The 23,923-nt window shown below is 43.3% G+C and overlaps 1 protein-coding gene across 1 annotated transcript in view; it reads right to left on the reverse strand.

Moving 5' to 3' along the window:
- Positions 1–6,947: 6,947 nt before the first annotated feature.
- IL17RE (interleukin 17 receptor E) overlaps positions 6,948–23,923 on the reverse strand; it is a 121,203-nt gene continuing 104,227 nt past the window's right edge. Inside the window, exons 11-16 of the mRNA XM_082265784.1 lie at positions 22,575–22,620; positions 19,589–19,743; positions 17,971–18,030; positions 15,223–15,277; positions 9,221–9,328; positions 6,948–7,661 (exon numbers count right to left, since the gene is read on the reverse strand). Coding sequence (XP_082121910.1) covers positions 6,994–7,661; positions 9,221–9,328; positions 15,223–15,277; positions 17,971–18,030; positions 19,589–19,743; positions 22,575–22,620 — 1,092 coding nt within the window. The 3' untranslated portion in view covers positions 6,948–6,993. The remainder of the gene's footprint in view (positions 7,662–9,220; positions 9,329–15,222; positions 15,278–17,970; positions 18,031–19,588; positions 19,744–22,574; positions 22,621–23,923) is intronic.

Raw genomic sequence — 23,923 nt, forward strand, 5'->3', positions numbered from 1 at the left:
AACTGACCACGTCCTTGATCTCAACTGGTACTTGTATCTACCTCTGACTGTGTGGCCTCGAAGTCTCTGTTCCAAGTTTTCAAGGTCCTGTTCCCGAGTGCTTTCTTGCAGGTTGCTAACTACAGTCCAGAGACCACTGCTACCTGAGTGCCCTGTGCCCCTGTTCCTACACTCAGGGGTACTCTGACCAAAGCCGCAAGTAGAAGCGCTCTCCTCAACTCAGCTCTCCGACCAAGGTACGGGACAGGCTTCTATAGTCCCACCTGTAGAGTGAACCTGTTATTTTACCTAGTATGGGCAAAGTACAAAATCATCCTAGGAGGATGGGACTGTAAGGATGCAATTCTCTCCTCTGCCTGAGCAATACCTGGTACTCCAGCTATGTGGTAACACATGACACTCCCCTTGCTTTCCCCACAATTAAGTTCATGGTGTCCAAGTGCCACATTGCCATTTCCATCACGTGAGAGCAGGACGAGTGTGGCTAGCCCCATGTAAATTTCACATTGGCAGGGAGGGATGGGGAACATAAATAAAGCCTGCTTTTGTTCTCTTTTGTAAAGTGTACCTGTTACATTGCTTATTACATACAAAGGACAGGTCTACTTTAAGGCTCCTTTCACACAGGATGTCCGTCAAACGGACTCCGCTTTTCTCAGTGGGGGATCGAACCGCCTATCCCCCGCTGAGCAGGAGAATGACAGCTGTCACAGCCCCATAGATCTCTATGGGGGAATCGGATGGGAAGGGACCGTCGGTCCGTTCTCATCCGATCCCATCCGATCCGCTGGACGGATGGAAAATAGGGTTTCCATCCGTCCAGATTTGACGGATCGGGTCGGATCGGGTGTCAGCGGACATGTCTCCACTGACATCCGATGCCCCATAGAGATGCATGGGGGGACCGTTCAGATCCGCCAAAAAAACGGACAGGCGGATCTGAACGGTCCGCCTGTGTGAAAGGGGCCTAAGGGAGTACCCTGGGCTCTTGGAGCCGGTCAGCAGTGCTTATTTGGATTGAGATTTGACATGGAGGCAGTGTAAGAGTACTGTGTCCAGTAAAGCTGGTCATGGATAGATCAAAATGTGACCGATTCAGCTAGGACCAGATGAATTTCAATCCATTTATGGCCATTCCTTATTTCACAGAAGTTCGACTGAACGATCGACTTCAGGTAAACAGGACTGTTGGAAAACTTTCAGTGGCTCTCGCCAATCAGGCCCTCTAGCTAATAAAAAAAAATAAAAACTCTATGGTCATCCTTAGATGTAGGCACTCACACAATAAATTAGAACCATACAATATAATCATGATCTGTTCATGTAATCTTAAGATTACACTGGAGTTTTCTCTTTATTTCAATGCCATTGATAGCTACTCACCATAATATTCTATGGCTGATCTGCTTACTACAGTTTGATTAAAGCCTCGTACACACGCAACGATTGTTGGCCGTGAATTTTCGGCCAACGTCCGATTGTCGGCTTGTTAGTATGATGCTTCCGACAACCGACTGCGAAAAAAATCTGGTGTGCAGGCTATAAAATTTTTGTTGGCCGTCAACAGAACGGCAGGTGGTTCGTCAGTCAGTACAGATTTCGGCAGACAAAAATCTGATGAGCAAGACTGGGCATGCTCAGAGAAGAAAAAACACACGGAAAGTTAGCCATCACATGACATCACTTCTGAAGTTGGTTGTTGTTGGCCGAAATAATTTGTGTGCAGTCTAGAGCACATTTCAACCCACACAACAACACTGGACAAAAGACGGCCGATCGGTCGGCCAACAATCGTTGCGTGTGTACGAGGCTTTACTGGATTTTGATAGCTATTGTGCCAGGAGTTTTAAAAGCAGATTTTGAACAATGTGAGGATATGAGAATGGTACAGTGATAGCAAAAATAATCCAAAATGTACAGTACCTGAAGCGCTAGGTAAATTGTCTTCGGTATATAAGTGCCTGAAATTAATAAATAAATGAACTGAATGTCAGATTTAAGTCAAGTAGAGAGTCCTCTATCCAGGACATGAGCAAACAGACAAACCTGTTGACCAGCTGCTTGAGGATCTTGCCTTGGTTCGAAGTCCACAAATTAGATCAGGTGTTCACAGCAGTAGTGCTAAATAACAACTGTCAGATGGCAATAATTAAATTGTTACACTGGCTATTAGACGTGGTTAAGAGATATTAAAATATTTCTTAGGGCCCTTTCACACGGGCTTTCCGTATGTCCGCAAATCATCCTACTTTTTGCAGATGATTTACGGACATAATGTAAGTCAATGGCATTGCGGATGTCAGCGGAATACCATCCGCTGACATCCGATTTTCTTCCTTTCAGTTCTGTTCCGTTTTTTGGAACGGAACAGAACCCTATTTTTCCACCGTTCAAAAAACGGAAAGGAAGGAAAATCGGATGTCAGCGGTGTCATCCGCTGACATCCGCAATGCCCATAGACTTACATTATGTCCGTATATCATCCGCAAACGGATGGGATGATATACGGACATACGGAGCGGATGACACAAATGCCATCCGCTCCGTGAAAAAAAAAAAGTCCCGCAGCGGAGAAAAACAGCGGAGCGCCCGTGTGAAAGAGCCCTTAGGCTTATGCCCCATACACACATGCAGATTATCTGAAGACTTTTGTCTGCAGACTTACCTTTTCTATGTAGTGCAAGGGCCTGCCGGATTGCATACAAATTGAAAGTGTTTAGGTTTGACCTCATATTATATGGTTTTGGTAAGTCTGCAGACAAAAGTCTGCAGATAATCTGCAAGTGTGTACGGGGCATTAGTTTACACGTGTGGTTGGGGGGGGGGGGCAGTAAAAATAGGCAGTTGAGACATTTTATTACCTCTGCAAAGGTAGCCAGACAGGGGTGTACACAAGATGTTACTGAACATGACATATTAAAAGCAATGGGGCCCTGTTGCAACCATAAGCCAAATGCTAGGCTCACATTGTGCTGAAGAAATCTAGAATACTCTTTCTATTCCAGTAATATTCTTTTCAGTGAAGGGAACTCTTAAGGCGTCAGTATACCAAGACATTTTGGACAATTTCGTGCTCCCAACTTTGTGGGAACAGTTTGGGGATGGCCCCTTCCTGTTCCAACATGACTTCGCACCAGTGCACAAAACAAGGTCCATAAAGACATGGATGAGCGACTTTGGGGTGGAGGAACTTGACTGGCCTGCACAGAGTCCTGACCACAACCCAATTCAGGAAGAATGGTCAAACATCCCCATAGACACACTCCTAAATCTTGTGGACAGCCTTCCCAGAAGAGTTGAAGCTGTTATAGCAGCAAAGGGTGGGACAACTCAATATTGAACCCTACGGACTAAGACTGGGATGCCATTAACCACATAATGACCAGCCGCCGCAGATGTACTGCTGCAGGCTGGCTTTCCCAGGCAAAGTCCCGTACATGTACGGCGCTAGCCTGGGAGGAGCTAGGGGGCGAGCGTGTGCCGCTGGCGGCGCACTCCCGCCCCCGCTCGTCAACGGGAAAGTTGGCGCGAGTGTCAGGCGGCTCCCATGGCCACCTGACACCAGCGATCTCTCCCCACTGACAGAGAAGGACGGACGGCTGATGTAAACACAGCCATCTGTCCTTCTTCCTGAGATGATCACAGAGACCATGCGATCCTGCTATATAGGATCGCATGTCTCTATGGTCATCTCACAAGCCCAACCCCCCCACAGTTAGAATCACTCCCCTAGGCTTACATTTAACCCCTTGATCACCCATAGTATTAACCCCTTCCCTGCCAATGGCATTATTACAGTAACAGTGCATTTGTTTAGCACTGATTACTGTAGTAATGTCACTGGTCCCCCCAAAAATGTCAGTTAGGGGTCCGATCTGTCTGCCGCAATGTCGCAGTCCCGCAAAAAAATAAAAAAAATTTGCAGATCGCCACCATTACTAGTAAAAAAAAATAAATAAAAAAATAAAAATTACATAAATCTTTGCCGTAGTTAGTAAACGCAACAGCTTTTGCGCAAACCAATCAAAATACGCTTATTGCGATTTTTTTTTACCAAAAATATGTAGCAGAAAACAAATTGGCCTAAAATGTTAAAAAAATTAGATTTTTACATTTTTTGGGGGGAATGTTATATAGCAGAATGTGAAAAAAAATTTTTTTTTTTTTTTTTTCAAAATTGTCGCTCTTTTTTTGTTTATAGAGAAAAAAATAAAAAAAATAAAAAATCACACAGGTAATCAAATACCACCAAAAGAAAGCGCTATTTGTGGGGGAAAAAAAGACATCAATTTCCATTGGGTACAGTGTCGCACGACCGCGCAATTGTCCGGTAAATTTACGCAGTGCCGAATCGCAAAATAGGTTCGGGTCATTAAGCAGCAAAATCCTCCGGTCTGAAAGTGGTTAAAGTTAATGTATCCATGTAAAGGCAGGCATCCCAGTTTTTTGGGCAAAATAGTGTATATATGATTTAATAAAAACAGGCAATTGAAACAACGGCAGCATCCCTTAGAACGAAGGCGAGACTCTGTGGAAATAGAATGGAAAACACAAGGGGGCGCCAGAGTAAACGCAGTATTAAAATCACCTTGGTTTTTTTTTAAATGTTGCCCATTGTCATTTTTTAATAAACCAAAGTAATTTTATATTGCACTTAATCTGGTGCCCCCTTGTGTTTTCCCTTCTATTTTCACAGTTGTGGCTTGGTGTTCCCTATTAGTCTGTTCGGCTGTCAAAAAAAAAAAAAAAACAGGCATTCAGGAGACAGCAGGAAATGCCATGTCTGAACCTCTCTGTCAAAAGAGTTCCACCGCAGATCATTAATCATACATGTAATAACGCAAAGATTATATTTTAAAGATACAAGCTTGATATCAAAGTTTTTAATGATAGTTGCCCTTTAAGAAATATATCACTAAATCACATGGCTTCACACTTTACATGACAATTATACATATTTTTGGTTCCTTCAAGGCTTATCTTTTGTTCACTATGTGCACCCTGTCAATCTTCACATTAAATGCCAGAGAATTTTACATTCAGTATGGTTGTTGACAAGCAGAATCAGATGCTGGCTTCTAATAGCCCTTGAGTGCTCAACCTATGGCCCTCCAGCTGTTGTGGAACTACAACTCCCATCATGCCTCAGCTTTTGGGAGTCATGCTTGTTACTGTCAGTCTTGCAATTCCCTTATGAAAGGCTGGAGGGCCACAGGTTGAGCCCCCATGCATGGACTTCCATGGTGAGATATTCCAACCACAATTTCAGGTACACCCAACCAGGGCTCGACAAACCCCGGGCGCCAGGTCACATTGGCAACTAGAATTAGCGACCTGGTGCCTGGGGTGCACTGCAGGAGGTGTCCTGTCCCTTTTGCGCCCCCCCCCCCACCCACACCCCGAGTGCACGGACTACCGCGCCATCCGATAATTGAGGCTGTGGCTTTTCGGCCTTCTTCAGTGAGAGAACGGGTAACTGGCGCCCTCTTGTGGTGGCCGGGAGTTTGACAAGCAGTCACTAATGGCTCTGTTTCCCCTGCCTGTCCTCAATGCCTGCCCATCACCTTCCCAAGAGGAGATGAGAGGGAAGTTTTTGCAGGCTTCATCTCCCTGTCCACTTACCTTTGCTTAAAGGTAAGTGGACAGGGAGTGGCAAAGGTAAGTGGACAGGGAGTGGGGTTATTATTATTATTTTTTTTTTTTATATATTAAAAAAAAATAATAATAATTATTTTTCTTTTTTTTTTCAATTATTATAAAAAAAAAAAAAAAAATTATATATATATATATATATATATATATATATATATATATATATTTTTTTTTTCCTCATCGCCATGCCACAGCCACACAGCCGAAGGCCCCTTTCACATGGGCTGTCTGATCAGGTCCGCCTGTGAGTTTTTCAGGCAGACCTGATTGGACCCTTCAGTCTCTTCTATGGAGCGGTAAAATGCCACCATCTGATCGTCTCCGCCAAAAACAGACAGATGGTGGTTCTATTTTCTATCCATCCCGTGGATCAGATCAGATGGCATCGGATGGAAACAGACAGACAGTCTATTTCCATCCGATTGCCCTATAGAGGAGAGTGGGCTTCTAGTCGTCTTTATGTGTAAATTTAGTATGTTATTTTTTTTGGAAATAAAGCTTGGTTGTTTGTTAAAAAAAAAAAAAACTGGCTCCTAACTTTTTTAGCTGGCTGCTAGATTTCAGGCAAATTTGTCAAGCCCTGCACCCAACTTCCAGAGCAATTACAGAGCACACCTGATGGATTCTCTAAACCACTTTTATAACTGACCAAGTCACAAAAGGGGATGTCTGAGAAGGAGTGGACACAGAAATTATTGCAGGGAAACTGCCACAAACGTCCCTGATGCATATCGGAGGCCAGCAAGTGATTCAAAACAATGACTTCCCCTTTAAAAAAAAGGAAATTACAGTCTTCTGTGAAATGGATTTTTAATACAGTCCTTCCAAAGTTGACAGATGTCAATCCATTCCCAAGGAATACGTGTCCCCCTATAACACTAAAGCTTCGTACACACGCAACGAATTTCCGCCGACCGGTCGTTCGTTTTTTGTCCAGAGTGGTGTTTTGTTGGTTGGAATGTGCTCTAGACTGCACACAAATTTGTCGCCCGACAAAATTCTACTTCAGAAGTGATGTCATGTGTTGGATTGCTTTATTTGTGTTCTTTCATCTCTGAGCATGCCCAGTCTTGCTGATAAGATTTTTCCCCGTCGAAATTTGTACTGACTGCACGAAAATCGGACGTCTTTTGACGGCGGACAAAAATTTTATAGCCTGCACACCAGAATTTTTTCGGCCGAAAAGTTGGAGTCGGTTGTCGAGAGCACCATACTAACAAGCCGAAAATCGGAAGATCGGTCGTCGGACGAAAATTCCCGGCCGAATTTCGACTTGTGTGTACGGGCCTTTAGAGAGAAGGTCTAGTTTCCAAGAATAAAAATGAGATAATTCCTGAGGGCTCAAAGGCCTGTTGACTCCATCTTGTTCTTCTCAGTGCTCACCTCTTCATATAGTCTTTTCTTACAAAGTTCTATGTGGTTTTGTAGGTCCTGGCTCTCTTCCAAGCGAATTAGCTTTTTCATGAGGTACTTGGCAACTGCCTTGATCAGGCATTGAGAAGCTAGGCAAGTAGTGTCCTGCAGCTTGATGACCAGTCTGTAGAGGTCCTTAAAAAGACGATACTTTGAGATCTTCCTCAGGTTTTTAGGAATGTCTTTCTTTTCACAAAGGCCTTCAAAGTAGACTATGGAGTACTCCTTCAACTTTCCGCTCTCCTCTTCTCCTCCCAGATCTTTACTTAGGCAAGACATTGCAGCTCCAAACAAGTTAGCTGGGTCTTTCCACGCAAAACTGTTCAGCTGGCGGTTCCTCCACTGCTGATACATAGACTTAGTCCGTGTGGTCCACACAATCATCACTTTGCCTTTCCTTTGACTCACTAGCTCTCTCTTTTGATAAAACCAGGGTAACATCCCAATCTGGCTAACCGTGTTCATATCCCACATATCCAAGATGACCTCGCAGCCAAGGATGCTTTGAAGAAAGTCAGCAAAGGCACAGATGAGAGTCTTATATTCTGAGGAATCTGGAGAATACACAAGCAGGATGGTTCTTCTCCAAAGTGGAGCTGTGCAGAGGATAAACACACATTTGTTAGTATGATTAGAACTTGCGGGGTCATAGAGCAAAATTTTGCCCCCAACTAAAAGGGCTGCTCAATTCTAGTAGCTACAGTATATACACATTTCAAACACATGCAGGGAATATTTAAAGTAGATCTGAACTCAGAGAGTGAAGATATACTATCTTATAGGGGACATCTAAAAAGGTTGATTGTGCCTAAGCTGTAAATGATTTATTCTTTGTCCAAAATTCCGCAGGAAAAAAAGAAATGCTCTTCTATGCCTAGGTTCTCTTGTGTCTTGACCCTCTGTATGTACAGTCTGAGATCATATAATGGCACTTTTCCACTGAAAGTACCGGCTCGGCTCTACTCGGCCCTGCTTGGCCCGGTTTGCTTTTCCACTGCTGGTATCGCATGGTACGGTGTTGGAACGGTTCGGTACGGTACGGTATGGTTTGCTTTTCCACTAAAGTAGTACTAAAGTTAAGTGGGTGGGATAACAACGGGGTGGGTGGGATTCTCTGACCAATCAGTGGCTAGTAGTGACTGCATGCAAAGGATTGTTGGATATGGTACCGGGTACCACAATCGAGGTGGTACTGTTTTTGAGAGCCGTACCGTTCGGTTCCATGCAGTGGAAAAGCGCCGCCGTACCGTACCAAACCGTTCCTACACCATACCATGCGGTACCAGCAGTGGAAAAGCACAAAAGCGAGCCGAACCGTTCGGTTCCATGTAGTGGAAAAGCGCCATAAGGCACTGCTTACTCTGTCTCTTAGTCTTGATTTCATTGGGGGCAAGGTGTCACTTTTTGTACCCGGCCCACTGAAACATGCTGCTGCGCCCAAGATTACCCAATGCATGTGTAGGTGGGGTGCAGCATGTGCAGCGGCAGTAACTCACACGGACAAGCACTATAGGAAACTTGTATTGAAGTACAGCAACGACAGTTCACCACAACTGGGAGGGATGCCTGCCCAACCGGGTCCACTCACGAATCCCAAAAATGTGAAGATGACAGATTTCAGCCGGGTTGACAGCATCTGTTAGGAAAGCGGAATGCGGCCTGGCTGTCCAGTGCCCCAAATGGGAAGATGTCCAAAGGAGTTGCGACTCTACACTTTCCCTCCTCATCAGGAACCTTTCCCTATCACTAGTGCTGTCCCTAACAGGCGGGGTACCTATCGAATAAAAAAAATTGGCCTGGGGCACGCTTACATAATAGAAACCTCGCCCTATGTGGTATGGCGCAATTCTTTCCCTTTAGTCTCTCATGTGGCCTTATGAACCTACTACCATCTACACGGGCAGCCAAGAGGTAGTATACAGGAACAAGCAAAACAGAACTGCCATAAACAATGAAAGGAGTGCACAAAGTACACATTGTTAAAATTCTTTCAACCCGCCAGTCCGGCTTAAACTTATCCATAAAAAGCAGAAATAAACACTAAATAAACCAGGTAACCTGTGTTACAAATTCTCCCGGGAGGTCATCCAGTATTGTTTAACTGGTCTACATTCCGTGCATGTCAGGAATGCGACAAGCTAGATTGTTCTCTTACCTGTGAATATCTTCCATATCCTGCGGAAGGCGAGGAAGCAGAATAACGTCAGAGTGAAGACCACCAGCAACGCAACAAGCGCGATCAGGCCGAGGTGTTTGTGCGAATCTGCCAAGGGAAAGAATATGATTAAACCAGGGCCCTGAGCGCCACAACCCGAGCTTAATTTCTGAAAGTCAACAGGAAGAATTAAAACAATCACGGGTACTTTTTCTGATTTCAAAAGATTAATTCTTATTGGTTGTTAGGAGAGTACGCCCATTTACAACAGCTCAAGTCCAACCCACGAGGAACAGTTTGGGAGGATGATGGCAGATTTCTGCAGCCTAGCCCCCCCCCCCCCTCAATGATCACCCATTCTTACTATTTATTGTAATTTTGCTGTCTGGTAATAAGGTAAGAGACAGCAAGGGCCAGAACAGAAGATTTGGGTCGCATTTAAATGGGCAGTAAAAATAGGGGGTTGAACTATGATTTTCCTGGCTCGTGACCACCCAGCTGCAGGATGACACGCTGGTTTACACTGCTGTAGTCGCAGTGCGTCACAAATCATACTACAGGTCATATATATTGCCGCCAATGCGACCTGCACAAATGAATGTGGCCACACTGCAACCGACCCCGTTGTTGCATTGTGGTTCTGCTACAACATCCAGGCAGAAGTACAGTGCCTTGAAAAAGTATTCATACCCCTTGAAATTTTCCACATTTTGTCATGTTACAATCAAAAAGGTAAATGTACAGTATTTTATTGGGATTTTATGTGATAGACCAACACAAAGTGGCACATAATTGTGAAGTGGAAAAAAAATGATAAATGGTTTCCAAAATTGTTTCCAAATAAATATGTGAAAAGTGTGGTGTACATTTGTATTCACCCCCCTGATTCAATACTTTGTAGAACTGCCTTTCCATGCAATTACAGCTGCAAGTCTTTTTGGGGATGTCTCTACCAGCTTTGCACATCTAGAGAGGGACATTTTTGCCCATTCTTCTTTGCAAAATAGCTCAAGCTCTGTCAGATTGAAAGAAGAGCGTCTGTGAACAGCAATTTTCAAGTCTTGTCACAGATTCTCAATTGGATTTAGGTCTGGACTGTGACTGGACCATTCGAACACATAAATATGCTTTGATCTAAACCATTCCATTGTAGCTCTGACTGTATGTTTAGGGTCGTTGTCCTGCTGGAAGGTGAACCTCAGCCCCAGTCTCAAGTCTTTTGCAGACTCTAACAGGTTTTCTTCTGAAGAAAAGCATCTCCACAACATGATGCTGCCACCACCATGTTTCACGGTGGGGATGGTGTGTTCAGGGTGATGTGCAGTGCTAGTTTTCTGCTACACACATAGCATTTTGCTTTTAGGCCAAAAAGTTCAACTTTGGTCTCTGACCAGAGCACCTTCTTCCACATGTTTGCTGTGTCAACCACACAGCTTCTCGCAAACTACAAAAAGACTTATTATGGCTTTCCTATAACAATGGCTTTCTTCTTGTCACTCTTCCATAAGGGTCAGATTTGTGGATTGAACGACTAATAGTTGTCCTGTGGACAGATTCTTCCACCTGAGCTGTAGATCTCTGCAACTCCTCCAGAGTTACCATGGGCCTCTTGGCTGATTCTCTGATTAATGCTCTCCTTGCCCGGCCTGTCAGTTTAGGTGGACGGCCATGTCTTGGTAGGTTTGTGTAAGATCCTGGTACCTGCGGTACCCTTCCAGCCTATTATTTGTACATTACGTTCCACCATATAGATAGGTGGAACGCATCTAGTACCTGTCCCTTTAAATTCCATGACCTCATCAGTGAGTGCCGCTCTGAGCGGCTATTTCAACCGCCGGCATTCACTCACATGTGTTCGTGCAAACCGCTTGCTACAGCATTACCTAACGCTGCCGAATCCTCCAGCTATTCCCTAATACCTGGATTGACCGAAGACTTGCTACAACATCTTGTATCTCGCTACAAGATCATTACCTCACCGCCGGAACCCTCTCCTTACAAACCTACCAGTGATAAGTACCCCACAGGGGAATACCTTCCTAATCTACTTTCACTACTACTCTGCTTACTAAAGACTATTGCTACTCTAAGAACTATACTGTTACATCTAACATCTGCACCGCTACTTAGATTGCAAGCTCTTGAGCCTATTACCATCTTGTCACTGCACTAGCCTAGCATCTCCTGTACACTTCATCTGCTCTTCACTACCACCTGTTACCTGTACATGAGTGCTATCCTAAGTGCTTACTATCACCATCTGTTACCTCTTACCATTGCTATCACTATCCACGCCTGTCCCCTCAGTATCACCTCTATACTTTCACATATAAACATATCACTCCAGGAACATCTTTAATGAGTATCTGTGTTTGTGTATGTGCTTGCTGAGACAGGCTGATGCACAATGATGAGTCTTGAGAGTTGGATATGGTAGTTCAACACATCTCTACATGACTACTGAGTGTAACTTCCGCAGCTGCAAATCCACACCACACAAATAAACGCCGGAGCGTTACAGTTTGCAGTTGTGCCATACTCTTTCCATTTTCAGATGATGGATTGAACAGCGCTCCGTGAGATGTTCAAAGCTTGGGATATTTTTTTATAACCTAACCCTGCTTTAAACGTCTCCATAACTTTATCCCTGACCTGTCTGGTGTGTTCCTTGGCCTTCATGATGCAGTTTGTTCACTAAGGTTCTCTAACAAAAAAGGGCTTCACAGAACAGCTGTATTTATACTGAGATTAAATTACACACAGGTGGATTCTGTTTACTAATTAGGTGAGTTATGAAGATAATTGGCTCCACTAGATTTTAGTTAGGGGTATCAGAGTAAAGGGGGGTAAATACAAATGCACACCACACTTTTCACATATTTATCTGTAAAAAAATTTGAAAACCATTTATCATTTTCCTTCTACTTCACAATTATGTGCCACTTTGTGTTGGTCTGTCACATAAAATCCCAATAAAATACATTTATGATTTTGGTTGTAACATGACAAAATTGGGAAAATTTCAAGGGGTGTGAATACTTTTTCAAGACACTGTACTGTATATCATCTTGTAGCCACCTGCCACAGAAAAGCCATCAACCCCAGACCATTCTTCAGAAAGTGGTGAACACTGTTACAGGTGCAAACAAGGCCTGGCACTTGGTTTACAGAACTCTACTTCAGTGCGATTTCAAATCCGCAGATCAGTGCGATATTTGCACATCCGATTTAATTGCGGCTTGCAACTTCGTTTAACAGAAGTCTATGCAAATCGCAATGAAATAGTAAAAAAAAAAAAAAAAAATCAGAAACTTTTTCAAAGTCACTGTGGCATGAGTCGCTGCAATTTGAATGGTTCCATTGCTGACAATGGGGTGCGGCTTTTCATGCGATTTGGAACTATTAAATCACATGACAAATCGTACTGATGTGAACCAGGGTTTAACCACTTGCTGACCAATCACCGCATGTATACTGCAGCAGGCTGGCTCAGCTGCGTGAATCGACGTACTGGTACATTGGTTCGCGGGAGTGGTGCTGGGGGGGCGAGCGTACTCCCGCCTCCACTAGGCAGCGGGGATGCTGATCCATGGGACCGGCCCGCCCCCGCCCCAGCTCATCAGCTCCGATTGGCGCCGGGGACCCGCGATCGCTCCCCGCTGAGAAAGAAGTATGGTCAGCTGTTGTAAACACAGGCGACCGTTCTTCTCTCTGAAATGATCACAGAGTGAATGTGATCCTTCTATATAGGATCACAGGTCTCTATGATCATTTCACAAGTCCCTCCCCCATACAGTTAGAAAACACCCCCTAAACTCATACTTAACCCTTTGATCACCCCTGGGTTATCCCCTTTCCTGCCATTGTCATTATTACAGTAACAGTGCATATATTTAACACTGATTACTGTAGTAATGTCACTGATCCCCCCAAATTATCAAAAATGTCAGTTAGGGGTCTAATCTGTCCGCCGCAATGTCGCAGTCCCGCTAAAAAAAAATGACATAAATCTTTCCCCTAGTTTGTATTGTAGACGCGATAACTTTTGCGCAAACCAATCAATATTGCGATTTTTTTTTTACCAAAAATATGTAGCAGAAAACAAATTGGCCTAAAAGGCTAATAAATATTGATTTTTATTTTATTTTTTGGGAATGTTATATAGCAGAAAGTGAAAAATACAGTTTTTTTTTTCCAGAATTGTCGCAATTTTTGTTTATAGCGCAAAAAATAAAAATCGCACAGGTGATCAAATACCACCAAATGAAAAAGAAAAAAAAGGACATACATTTAATTTTGGGTACAGCGTCGCACGACCGCGCAATTGTCAGTTAAAGTAACGCAGTGCCGTATCGCAAAAAATGGCCTGGTCATTAAGGGGGCAAATCCTTCCGGTCCAGAACTGGTTAAGGCGTGCCCTGGCAAGCAGGTGTTTTTTTTTTTCCGCATGTTTTCAGCACCTTCCCACAAGTTGTATGTAGGGATGCCCATTCATTTCAACAGACTTCCCTATGCACAGGGGAGGACTGGGCCAGGGGGCAGGGGGGCAATTGCCTAAATTATTCCTGGTGAAGAGAGGTAAAAAATCCCTGCTGCTGACCTACTGAGTGCGGGTTGAAGACAAGGATAGAGCGCAGCTCCCCTTCCCCCCCCCCCCCAGCATTAATGGTGTAAACTGTGTCTGAGCAGAGGCCGGTTCCATGCCCTACTGGAGACTCTCCCCCGACCAGCCTCACCAGAGCTGTCTGAGCTCCCCCCAACCGCCCCCTGCTGGCCAGGTCGGGAACCCGGATTTGGCTGGTGGATAAAGAGTACCTGGAGTGGAGCTATAGCCTGGAATGGGGGTCGGAAGGAGGTCAGGTAGAGGGAGAGTAGGAGGGGGGTCGAGTTGCTGCACCATGGACCTCTGGATTTTACTTGCCCCCCTGGACCGAAAGTTGCCAGTCAGCCCCTGCCTACGCATGAGAAATGCGGAAAAGAAGCCTGTGAAAAACGCACCGCACCAAACCACATTGTGCTGTTGCACCATGCCAATTGGCACACATGCGTTTGCAAATGCCTGGGGGTTCCTTTAAAAATTAATGGCACCCTCATGCTTTTGCTAAAGTGAAGTGCCTTTCTCTGCATGATGGCAGTTCATGTGATTTTGCACGCACTCCCAACACGTAGCGATGTGAGCCAAGCCTTAGACATTCTTAGACCAAGTATAGTGAACTTCTGAAGACGTAATAAATACCAGTATATATAACACTGACACATTCCTTAGCATTAATGATGAACTGAGAGCCTAACTCAAGGTGAAAGTTTTTTAGTTTTCTATGCTGCAGGTAGGATTCAAAATATCGCCCAGGTTTTTAATGCTGTGTCCCCATTGGGGAGATTTACTATCACTTCCTGTCCCAGTGACACCAGGACAAAAAATGAGCACAGCTGTCACCAAGATAGGAAGCGATAAGCTACTCCACTCTACTAAATAAATGTACTTCTGCTGCTTTTCCCTGCCCCCATCAGACAGATATCCCATCACTTCTTGTTCTTGTGACACCCAGTAACTGGGAAAGGAAGTGAAGGTAAATCTCCCCAACAGGCACACTGACAGCAATAAAAGGGTGACAAAGGTTCAATTTCTTCTCCCCTGTGTCGAAAATGTAAAAAAACATTTATAAATAGCGTATAGAATGTTATGCTCAATAACCTCTTATAAAGCTGTGATCACTGCAAATAAAGTTTGACCAATGTTGGTGTCTGTTAAATGGCTTCTATGTGGCGTGGCCATTTAATCACCACTGCTGCCAAGTCAGTAATCTCATTTATTGTATGTATGTATGTGCCCAGCAAGGACAATAGATCCCTGGAGTAGAGGACTGGGGAAAATAAAAACCTCCTATTACCATATTTGGAGAAGCCCCACCCATGAGGTTAAACCTCACCCCCTCGGGGTCTAAAAAATGGATGCTTGGCAAAAGAAGTTCTTAATCCAGAACAGAAGCAGTCATACTCACAATCAAATGAACAGATAAGACGTGCGTGGGCAAAACGAACATCAGATCGCCACACCTGTGCGGAAAGACAAAATAACCAACATATTACAATTTTATAATCACTAGAAAACGCTTGGCGCTGTTTCTCTGTTTCCTTCCATAACGCAATTGGAGTCTTTGTATTAAAAAAAAAAAAAAAAAATTCTCCATGTTTCGTCTTAAGCATTCGCTCAGCTGTCATGAATAATCCTGTATTTTGAATAATGAATTTATTTCCATCAGCGCCATCTAGTGGCCATAATGTGGTACTCTCCTGAAATACCTCAATCAGGAAGACCCTGAACCATGGCCACTAGATGGAGCCGACGATCATAGGAGCAAAATGTATTAGGCAAAATACAGGATTGTTTGTGACAGCTGAGTGAATGCTTAAAACATTTGCACAGCAAAATGTTATAAATAGATCCCAGCTGTGTCTTTTTTTTTACCTAGGACTCCTTTTTAAAGTAATATTAAAGGTTCCCATTAAAGAAAAAAAAAAAGTCATACTTACCTGATCTGTGCAGTGGTTTTCCACACAGCAGCCCGGATCCTTCTATTCTCGGATCCCCCCATGGCGCTCCTGGCCCATCCCCCCTGCTGAGTGCCCCCAGAGCAAGCAGGTGGCTCTTGGGGCACCTCTGCAGGCACGCTCCCGAGCTGCTGCTCTGGGTGTCTAATCACTCACAGAGTCGTGGCTCGGCTCCGCCCCTCTCTCTCCTTATTGGTTCACTGACTGTGATTGACAGCAGTAGGAGCCAACGGCTCCTATTGCTGCCTCAGCCAATGAGGAGTGAGAGTTCCTGGAGAGCCGAGGCTCTCATGCACATTGCTGGATTGTGATGTGGCTCAGGTAAGTATTAGGGGAGCTGGGGGGGGGGGAGCAGCACACAAAAGGTTTTTTTACCTTCATGCATAATGCATGAAGGTAAAAATCTTGGACCTTTAGAACCACTTTTAGTCTTCTGGTGTATGGTCAGCTTTAGTCGGTCCAGCGCTGCTGCTGCCAGTCTGGCGTACAACAAATGATTGGGATCACCATTATAAAAAATTTTAATTTTTAGCTTTAATTTAATTTTTAAGGTCTTTCAAACAAAATTAGTTGACTCAATGATGGCAAGATTGAATGCTCTGACGAACGATTGTTCCGAACGTTTGAACAAAAGTCTATTGATATAAAGCCGGCTTTAGGCTGGCCATACGTTATACAACTTTCTTGTACAATTTTCCTTTAGATTTTACCAAGAACAATATAATATGAGGTCAAAACTTGTATCCAATCAGGTGGGCCCTTGCACTACACAGCTAAGGCCCCTTTCACACGGGCGATCCGATCCGCCTGTCAGTTTTTCAGACGGACCTGATCGGATGTTCCATGCATCCCTATGGGGAAGCGGATGTCCGCTGACACCCGCTGCTCTCCGATCCGGTCCGTGAAATTCAGACGGATAGAAACCCTATTTTCCATCCATCTGGAGGATCGGATTGGATGGGATCGGATGAGAACGGACAGGCGGTTCGTTCTCATCTGATCTCCCCATAGAGGACAGCGGGGATCTGACAGCTCTGTCTCTGCACACAGAGCGGAGACGGAGCTGTCATCCGCCTGCTCAGCGGGGATCGGCGAATCGATCCCCTGCTGAGCAGAATGGACTCCGTCGGGCGGTGCGCCCGTGTGAAAGAGGCCTAAAGGAAATTGTTTAAAAATTGTACACTGAAAGGCCAGCTTAAAGCGGAGCTCCACTTCTTTGCCTCCTCTCCCACCCACCCCCCCCCCCCCGCCTCCTTGGGTACCTTTCGAGGAGGATAGGGGAGTGGGTACCTGGTTTTGACAGGTAGCTGCTCCCTCTTCCAGCTGATCTTGGCATGGCGAAATCACCAATAAGTTTGGCCCCCCTCTTTCCCCTGCCGCCAAGCCACTCACGAAGCGCAGCGCGCTTTGCACATGCGCAGTAGGGAACTGGCTGTGGAGCCGCAAGGTTTAACTGCTGGTTTCTCTTACATTAAATGGCGGCAGCACCCTGGGGGCTGTTTAAAAAATCAGCTGGGGTGAAGACATCACTAGATTCGTGGTCAGGTAAGTGCCCTTATAATAAAAGTCGGCAGCTACAGTATGAGTAGTTGCTGACTTTTACATTTTTTTCTGAATGAGCCCGGAGCTCCTCTTTATGTCGATCCGGCTCCTTGGCACCTTACAGCGCTGTATTTTGACTAATGCATTAATTTCCTTCAGCGCCATCTAGTGGCCGTAATGTGGTACTCTCCTGAAATACCTCAATCAGGAAAACCCTGAACCATGGCCACTAGATGGAGCTGACGATCATAGGAACAAAATGTATTAGGTAAAATACAGGATTGTTTGTGACAGCTGAGTGAATGCCTAAAACATTTGGTTCGGGTGAAGACATCACTAGATTCGTGGTCAGGTAAGTGTCCTAATAATAAAAAGTCAGCAGCTACAGTATTAGTAGTTGTTGACTTTTATTTTTTCTCTGAAGGAGCCTGGAGCTCCTCTTTATGTCGATCCGGCTCCTTGGTATCTTACAGCGCTGCGGCTGCTAGCCTGGTGTACAACAGATGATTGGGATCCCCAATAAAAAGGCGTAAAGATAAATAATACTGACAATGTTTGGATAGATATAGACTGTATATATACTCTGGGGAGAATTGTATTTATATTTGTTCTTTATCTGCAAAGATTAGACAAAGGCAGATAGAGACAGTTCCTACCTTGATACACCGACCGATGCCAGGCCACGGGAGGGAGCGCTGCATCATTTTGGATTGCTTCTGAAAGATAAAATAAATCACCTCAATATAAAAAAAAAAAAAGTAGATTTTTAACCACTTCAGCCCCAGGAGGTTTTACCCACTTAATGACCAGGCCATTTTTTGCGATTCGGCACTGCGTTACTTTAACTGACAATTGCGCCGTCATGTGACGTTGAAGCTTCAGAATGGCAAATATGTTTTTATGACAAATTATGTGAGCAGACTGCAGTTTCTCTTGAAGTTAGAAGCTGATTGGCTACCATGCCCAACTGCGCCATATTTTGCACCCTCCAGTTTTAATAAATCAAACCCATAGATACATTGGTCCAATATCCCACAAAAAGGGCTTTCTTTTGGTGGTATTTGATCACCTGTGCGATTTTTATTTATTGCGCTATAAACAAAAAAAGAGCGACAATTTTGAAAAAAAAAATATATTTTTCACTTTCTGCTATATGACATTCCCAAAAAAAATCTAATTTTTTCATCCTTTCAGGCCAATTTGTATTCTGCAACATATCCTTGGTAAAAAAAAATCCCAATAAGCGTATTTTGATTGGTTTGCGCAAAAGTTATCGCGTCTACAAACTAGAGGAAAGATTTATATCAATTTTATTTATTTATTTTTTTTTTAAAAGAATGCACATACACAGAAAAAAAGAATGTTTGGTGAAGAGTCTGCGTGGGGCCAAGAGATCACAGGCAGGTAAAAAAATGTAACTCTTCCCCACTCTACAGCCGCGCAGTGGCAAAGTGGTCAGCACTTCTGCCTGGCAGCGTGGATTTCTTCCCACACTCCAATGACATGATGGAAGGTTAATTGGCCCTAGTATGTGTATCTATGAATGTGAGTTAGGGACCTTAGATTGTAAGCTCCTTGAATAGGTTTTCTCTCTTTTTTGATTTCCTTGAGGGCAGCGACTGCTGTGAACATATAAAAAATATGTAAAAGCTCTGCATAAATTGACAGCGCTATATAAGTACCTATAATAAATACATTTTAAAAGATTGGCTGGAGTTAGTATCAAGTGGGGTATGGGTTTGAACTTCTGTAGGGTTTTTATTATTGCCTGTGGCCCTGTTGTGGAGAATCAGCCCACTTACTATCCTTTAATGTTAATAACAAATGAGGACTTGGACAGCATTGAAAACCTGAGAGGTGCGCTAATGCTTCCCCAAAAAAGAATTCAGTTGGAGGTACATCAGAACAGCTTTAGAGTCTGCGTAAAAAAAAAATATTTCAGCATTTGCACAAGAAATGATCACCATATTGTTTGTAATATGATTATCTTCTATGATCTTTAGCTCCATCTAGAGGCCATAATGCTGTATTTTTATTTTTTAATTGAGGTTCTTCAGAAAAATACTGCATTATGGCCACTAGATGGAGCTGATATTCATAGGAGATCATCGTATTACAAACAATACAGCAATCATTCACTGCATCTGTGCTAAAGCCGAAAACATCCACACAGTGAGGTTTTTTTTTTTTTTTTTTTTTTTACATAGGCCCCCTCAGTGCACTTCCAAATAAACTAAATATTTTGTCATTAAATTTAAATTTCTTTTTGCTCACCTCTGAAAAATTATATACTGGCGACTCGATGTGGCAGATGTTGGTACTCTGGTTTTGGTAGCAGATCGCCCCACTGAAACTGGCCGGGACCTCCGAGGAGATTTTCAGAAGGACATCAAAGAGGTTGAATTTAACATCCACTTTCCAGACCCGATCTGCAAATACAGAGGACAAAACATCATTTTTATTTTACTTGCCCTTCCACTATAATACAGGACCACAATTAAGATGATATTTCCTCATTTTATAAATGAATGTATTTTTTAAAACTTTCCAGCCCTTTGAGTACAAATAGTTCATTATTCCATCATGAATGTCTGGCAGGGAGACAGCAGACAGATGCTGGCAATCAGAAAATAAAGCCTGTTTTATTTGATAAAATGAATTTAATAACAAGTGCTGGCAGATAATAAGAGATGGGGAAGGATTTAATCAGATCACACGTGGGGCCACAAAAGCCCCAATTATTATTATTATTATACAGGATTTATATAGCTCCGACAGTTTGCGCAGCGCTTTACAATATAAGGGAAGACAATACAGTTACAATACAATTCAATACAGTTACAGGGTAAACTGTGACCAATTGATTTATGCCACTTTATTAGAGATTAAAGATGTTGTAAAAGGTATTTTTTTTTTAATTGAAATAATAAACATGTTATATCTACCTGCTCTGTGCAAGCGGCCCTGAACCGCCTCTTCTGGGGTCCCATGCCAGCGTTCTTGGCTCCCCCTCTTCTCTGTGTGCCACCCTAGGAAACTGCTCCCTAGGGTGGCACACCTTCGGGCTTGATCCTGAGCCACGCTGTGTGCTTCCATTGACACACACAGCATGGCTTGGCGCCGGCCCGTGGTCCCACCTCGCAGTATTTGATTGACAGCAGCAGGAGCCAATGGCTCCCACTGCCGTCTCAGAGCCTGTTACAAGCCCAGCATTGGATCAAGATAGGACTCAGGTAAGTACTGCTGTCTCTGAGCCAGTGACAAGCCCAGCATTGGATCAACATAGGACTCGGGTAAGTACTGCCATCTCTGAGCCTGTTACAAGCCCAGCATTGGATCAACATAGGACTCAGGTAAGTACTGCCATCTCTGAGCCAGTGACAAGCCCAGCATTGGATCAAGATAGGACTCAGGTAAGTATAAAGAGAGATGAAGGGGTGATACAACTAGTTGGACATTTTTTACCCTAATGCAGGGTAAGGTAAAAAAAAAAAAAAAAAAAATGTCTAGCCTTTAGAACCACTTCCACTGCAAATGTTCTTGGTCAAAATTGTGGCTTCTGAAATAAATGGTGCAAAATTTGTTCCAACCCCTATCTCCTACCATGTGTATATGTGGGTGTGTAAAAAAAAAAAAAAAAATCAATTAAAACTGCATGTAAATTCATTATGTGGCAAATGAAGCAAAATCAAATGTTCTCAAGTTATAGGCTCTGTAGATTCATTAAAAAAAAAGCAATGTGAAAAGGGAAAATACTGCTTTATGGCCACTAGATGGAGATGAAGGCCATAGTTATGGTCTATGATACACAACACCATCTAGTGGCCATAATGCGGTATTTCCCCCATTGAGTCTTGTTTTTCAATGCATAACATTTTCTGCAGAGAATATAACTTGAAGGCATTCGATTTTGCCCCATTCTCAAAGAACACATTTACATGCGGCTTTAATGGACAAACAGCTTTTCACATTTTTAATAAATACACCCCTTAGTATACATGGGTAGCAAAAGTAGGCATAAGCCTTCATGCCTACTGTAATACAGCAAAGGGGTAAGAAAATGTTTGAAAACTTTTTTTCCAACCATTTGTGCTACCTACCAGAACTGATCTAATCCAACTTTCCACTACCCGATGCTCCATACTTAGTCTTGATACCCTGCCCAGCCATGTCCGGCTCTGATGTTTACTTCCAGGTTGCTGCTCCTCTTCTTCCCAGTGCCTAAATCTATGGGGATTTCGCCCATTGTTCAGGAGATAGACAGGCACCAGAAAAGAAGAGGACCGGCAATAATTTGGAGTTGCCCCGTCTTTGGAGCTGAATATGCTCTACTCTTCTGTGAGCATTCTATACAAGGTTTTAGAGGGTGTCTGTGGGAATTTGTACTCAATTAGCCAAAAGAACATTTGTAAAGTCAGGGACTGATGTTGGATAAGAAGATCGGATCACAACCGTGTTCAAATTCATCATAGTGGTGTTCAGGAGGGTTGAGGTCAGGGCTCTGTGCAGCAGTGTTAATTTCGTCGACTAAAACCGACTAAAACGTTTTCGTCGACTAAATGAACACAATTTTAGTCGAACTAAAATACGACTAAAACAATTCAGATGACTAAAATACGACTAAAACTAAAATAGCATTTTAGTCAAAAGACTATAACTAAAACTAAATCGAAATGTGATGCCAAAATTAACACTGGTGCATGCTCAAGATTTTTCACTCCAGGACCAGCAGTAGTACATAATGAGTTTGGAAATTGTAGAGAAATGCTTAAATAATGCATTACAAATTACAATTGAACTACACCCATTCGATTATAGATGACTAAAATGAGTTTTAGTCGACTAAATACGACTAAAACTAAAACACTTGCAGAAGACTAAAATGGGACTAAAACTAAAATGCCATTAAAGACTAAAATGGGACTAAAACTAAAATGCAATAAAATGCTAAGACTAAGACTAAATTGAGATTTGCTGCCAAAATTAACACTGCTGTGCAGGCCAATCAAGTTACTCCACCCCAACCTGGTCAAACCCTGTCTTTGTGGAGATGGCTTTGTACACAGGGGCATAGTAATGCATAAAACCCCAAGGACCTTCCCCAAACTGTTACCATAAGGTTGGAAGCTTGTAATTGTCTAAAATGTCTTTGCAGGCTGTAGTACCCTTCACTAGGAACAACTCAATAGTAATGGTGTCCACCATTATACTTTTGGCCATATAGAAAACGTTTTTATGTAATACCATTTAATGAACTTACCGCTGTTGTTAGGACATTTGACATAGGTGTGATAACCTAATGTGAACTGAAAAAAAAAAAAAAAAAACACAAATGAATATAAAAAACAAGTTTCATAATACATTTAACAAAACTAGTGCACTCAGGAAGAGATGACCATGCTATTGACTAGGGATGATCGAACGGTTCTGGTCTACCATTGGTTCGACCAGAACATTGACTGTTCGAAATTCGGCCGAATTTCGAACTTTTTGCTGAAAAAGTTCGGAATTCGGCAACCAGAACTGACCAAAATGCAATGGGACAGGAACTGGGCTTTAAAAGCCTGTGATTGGACCAGAACCATCAGTAAAAGCCAATTGAGGGGGCAGGAGGATGCTAGGAATGTGATTGGAGTGACTAGGGGGTCCAGAGGCCAATCAGTAGTGAATACGCCCCCCAGTATATAAGATAGCCCTGCCAAATCTCTAGCACTTTAATACTGGGGCTGTGGAAGAGAGTGGAAGCAGTTCTGTTACTCCCGTTTCAAAAGTGTCATTTAGCAATTATTAGTTAGGAAAGGGATATCTAGTGTAGTTAGGGTGCTATTTTCCACTATAGTTAGATTTAATAATCTAGTTTCTGTAGGGAAAGTGTTAAGTGTCAGGGGACCGTAGTGTAGTGTAGGGTTAACTGACTCTGACTGCTATGGCAGGGTGACCAAACCCTTCCATTTCAGGGTGACCTCCATAGAAAAAAGATCGTTTGTATTAGAATTGCAGTAGAGCAGTGGCTCCACTCCTTTCACACCCGGCCATTTGTTGCAGGCGTTTTATTGGGCTTTTTGTGGACGTGTTTGGAGGCAGGCATGACATCTGAACTTCTGTGTAGGGGTATATATGCACACACATGTATTCATATATACACATACACATATATAGGTGTGAAAGTAGCAGAACCCTATGGCTGCGCTAATGAAATGATTAATAGCCATAGGAATTCGCTCCTATCACACCTATATGTGTGTATGTGTATAAATACATATAAGTGTGTGTGTATATATACCCCTATACAGAAGTTCAGATGTTATGCCTGCCTCCAAAGACGCCCAAAAAATGCCCCAAAAAAACACCTGCAACAACACACCTGGCGTTTTTGTAGCAGGCATTTTTTTGGCTTATCCTTGGGCATTTCAAATGGATGCCACCACATCTTTTCAAAGTAAGCTTCATTCATCTTGAAGAAGTCTCATGAAAAACCACCACAGGCTGCCGATTCTGTTCTCTGCTCTGTTGACTACTTTTTACGTGCTGATAGATAAAGACTTTTGTTAGCCAAAAATGCCTCGTCTTCTCCATCCACAGTTCTAATATTAGCACATTGGTGTAGCA

The sequence above is a fragment of the Pelophylax lessonae genome (genome assembly GCF_965119305.1).
Source record: "Pelophylax lessonae genome assembly, chromosome: 8".
NCBI lineage: Eukaryota > Metazoa > Chordata > Amphibia > Anura > Ranidae > Pelophylax > Pelophylax lessonae.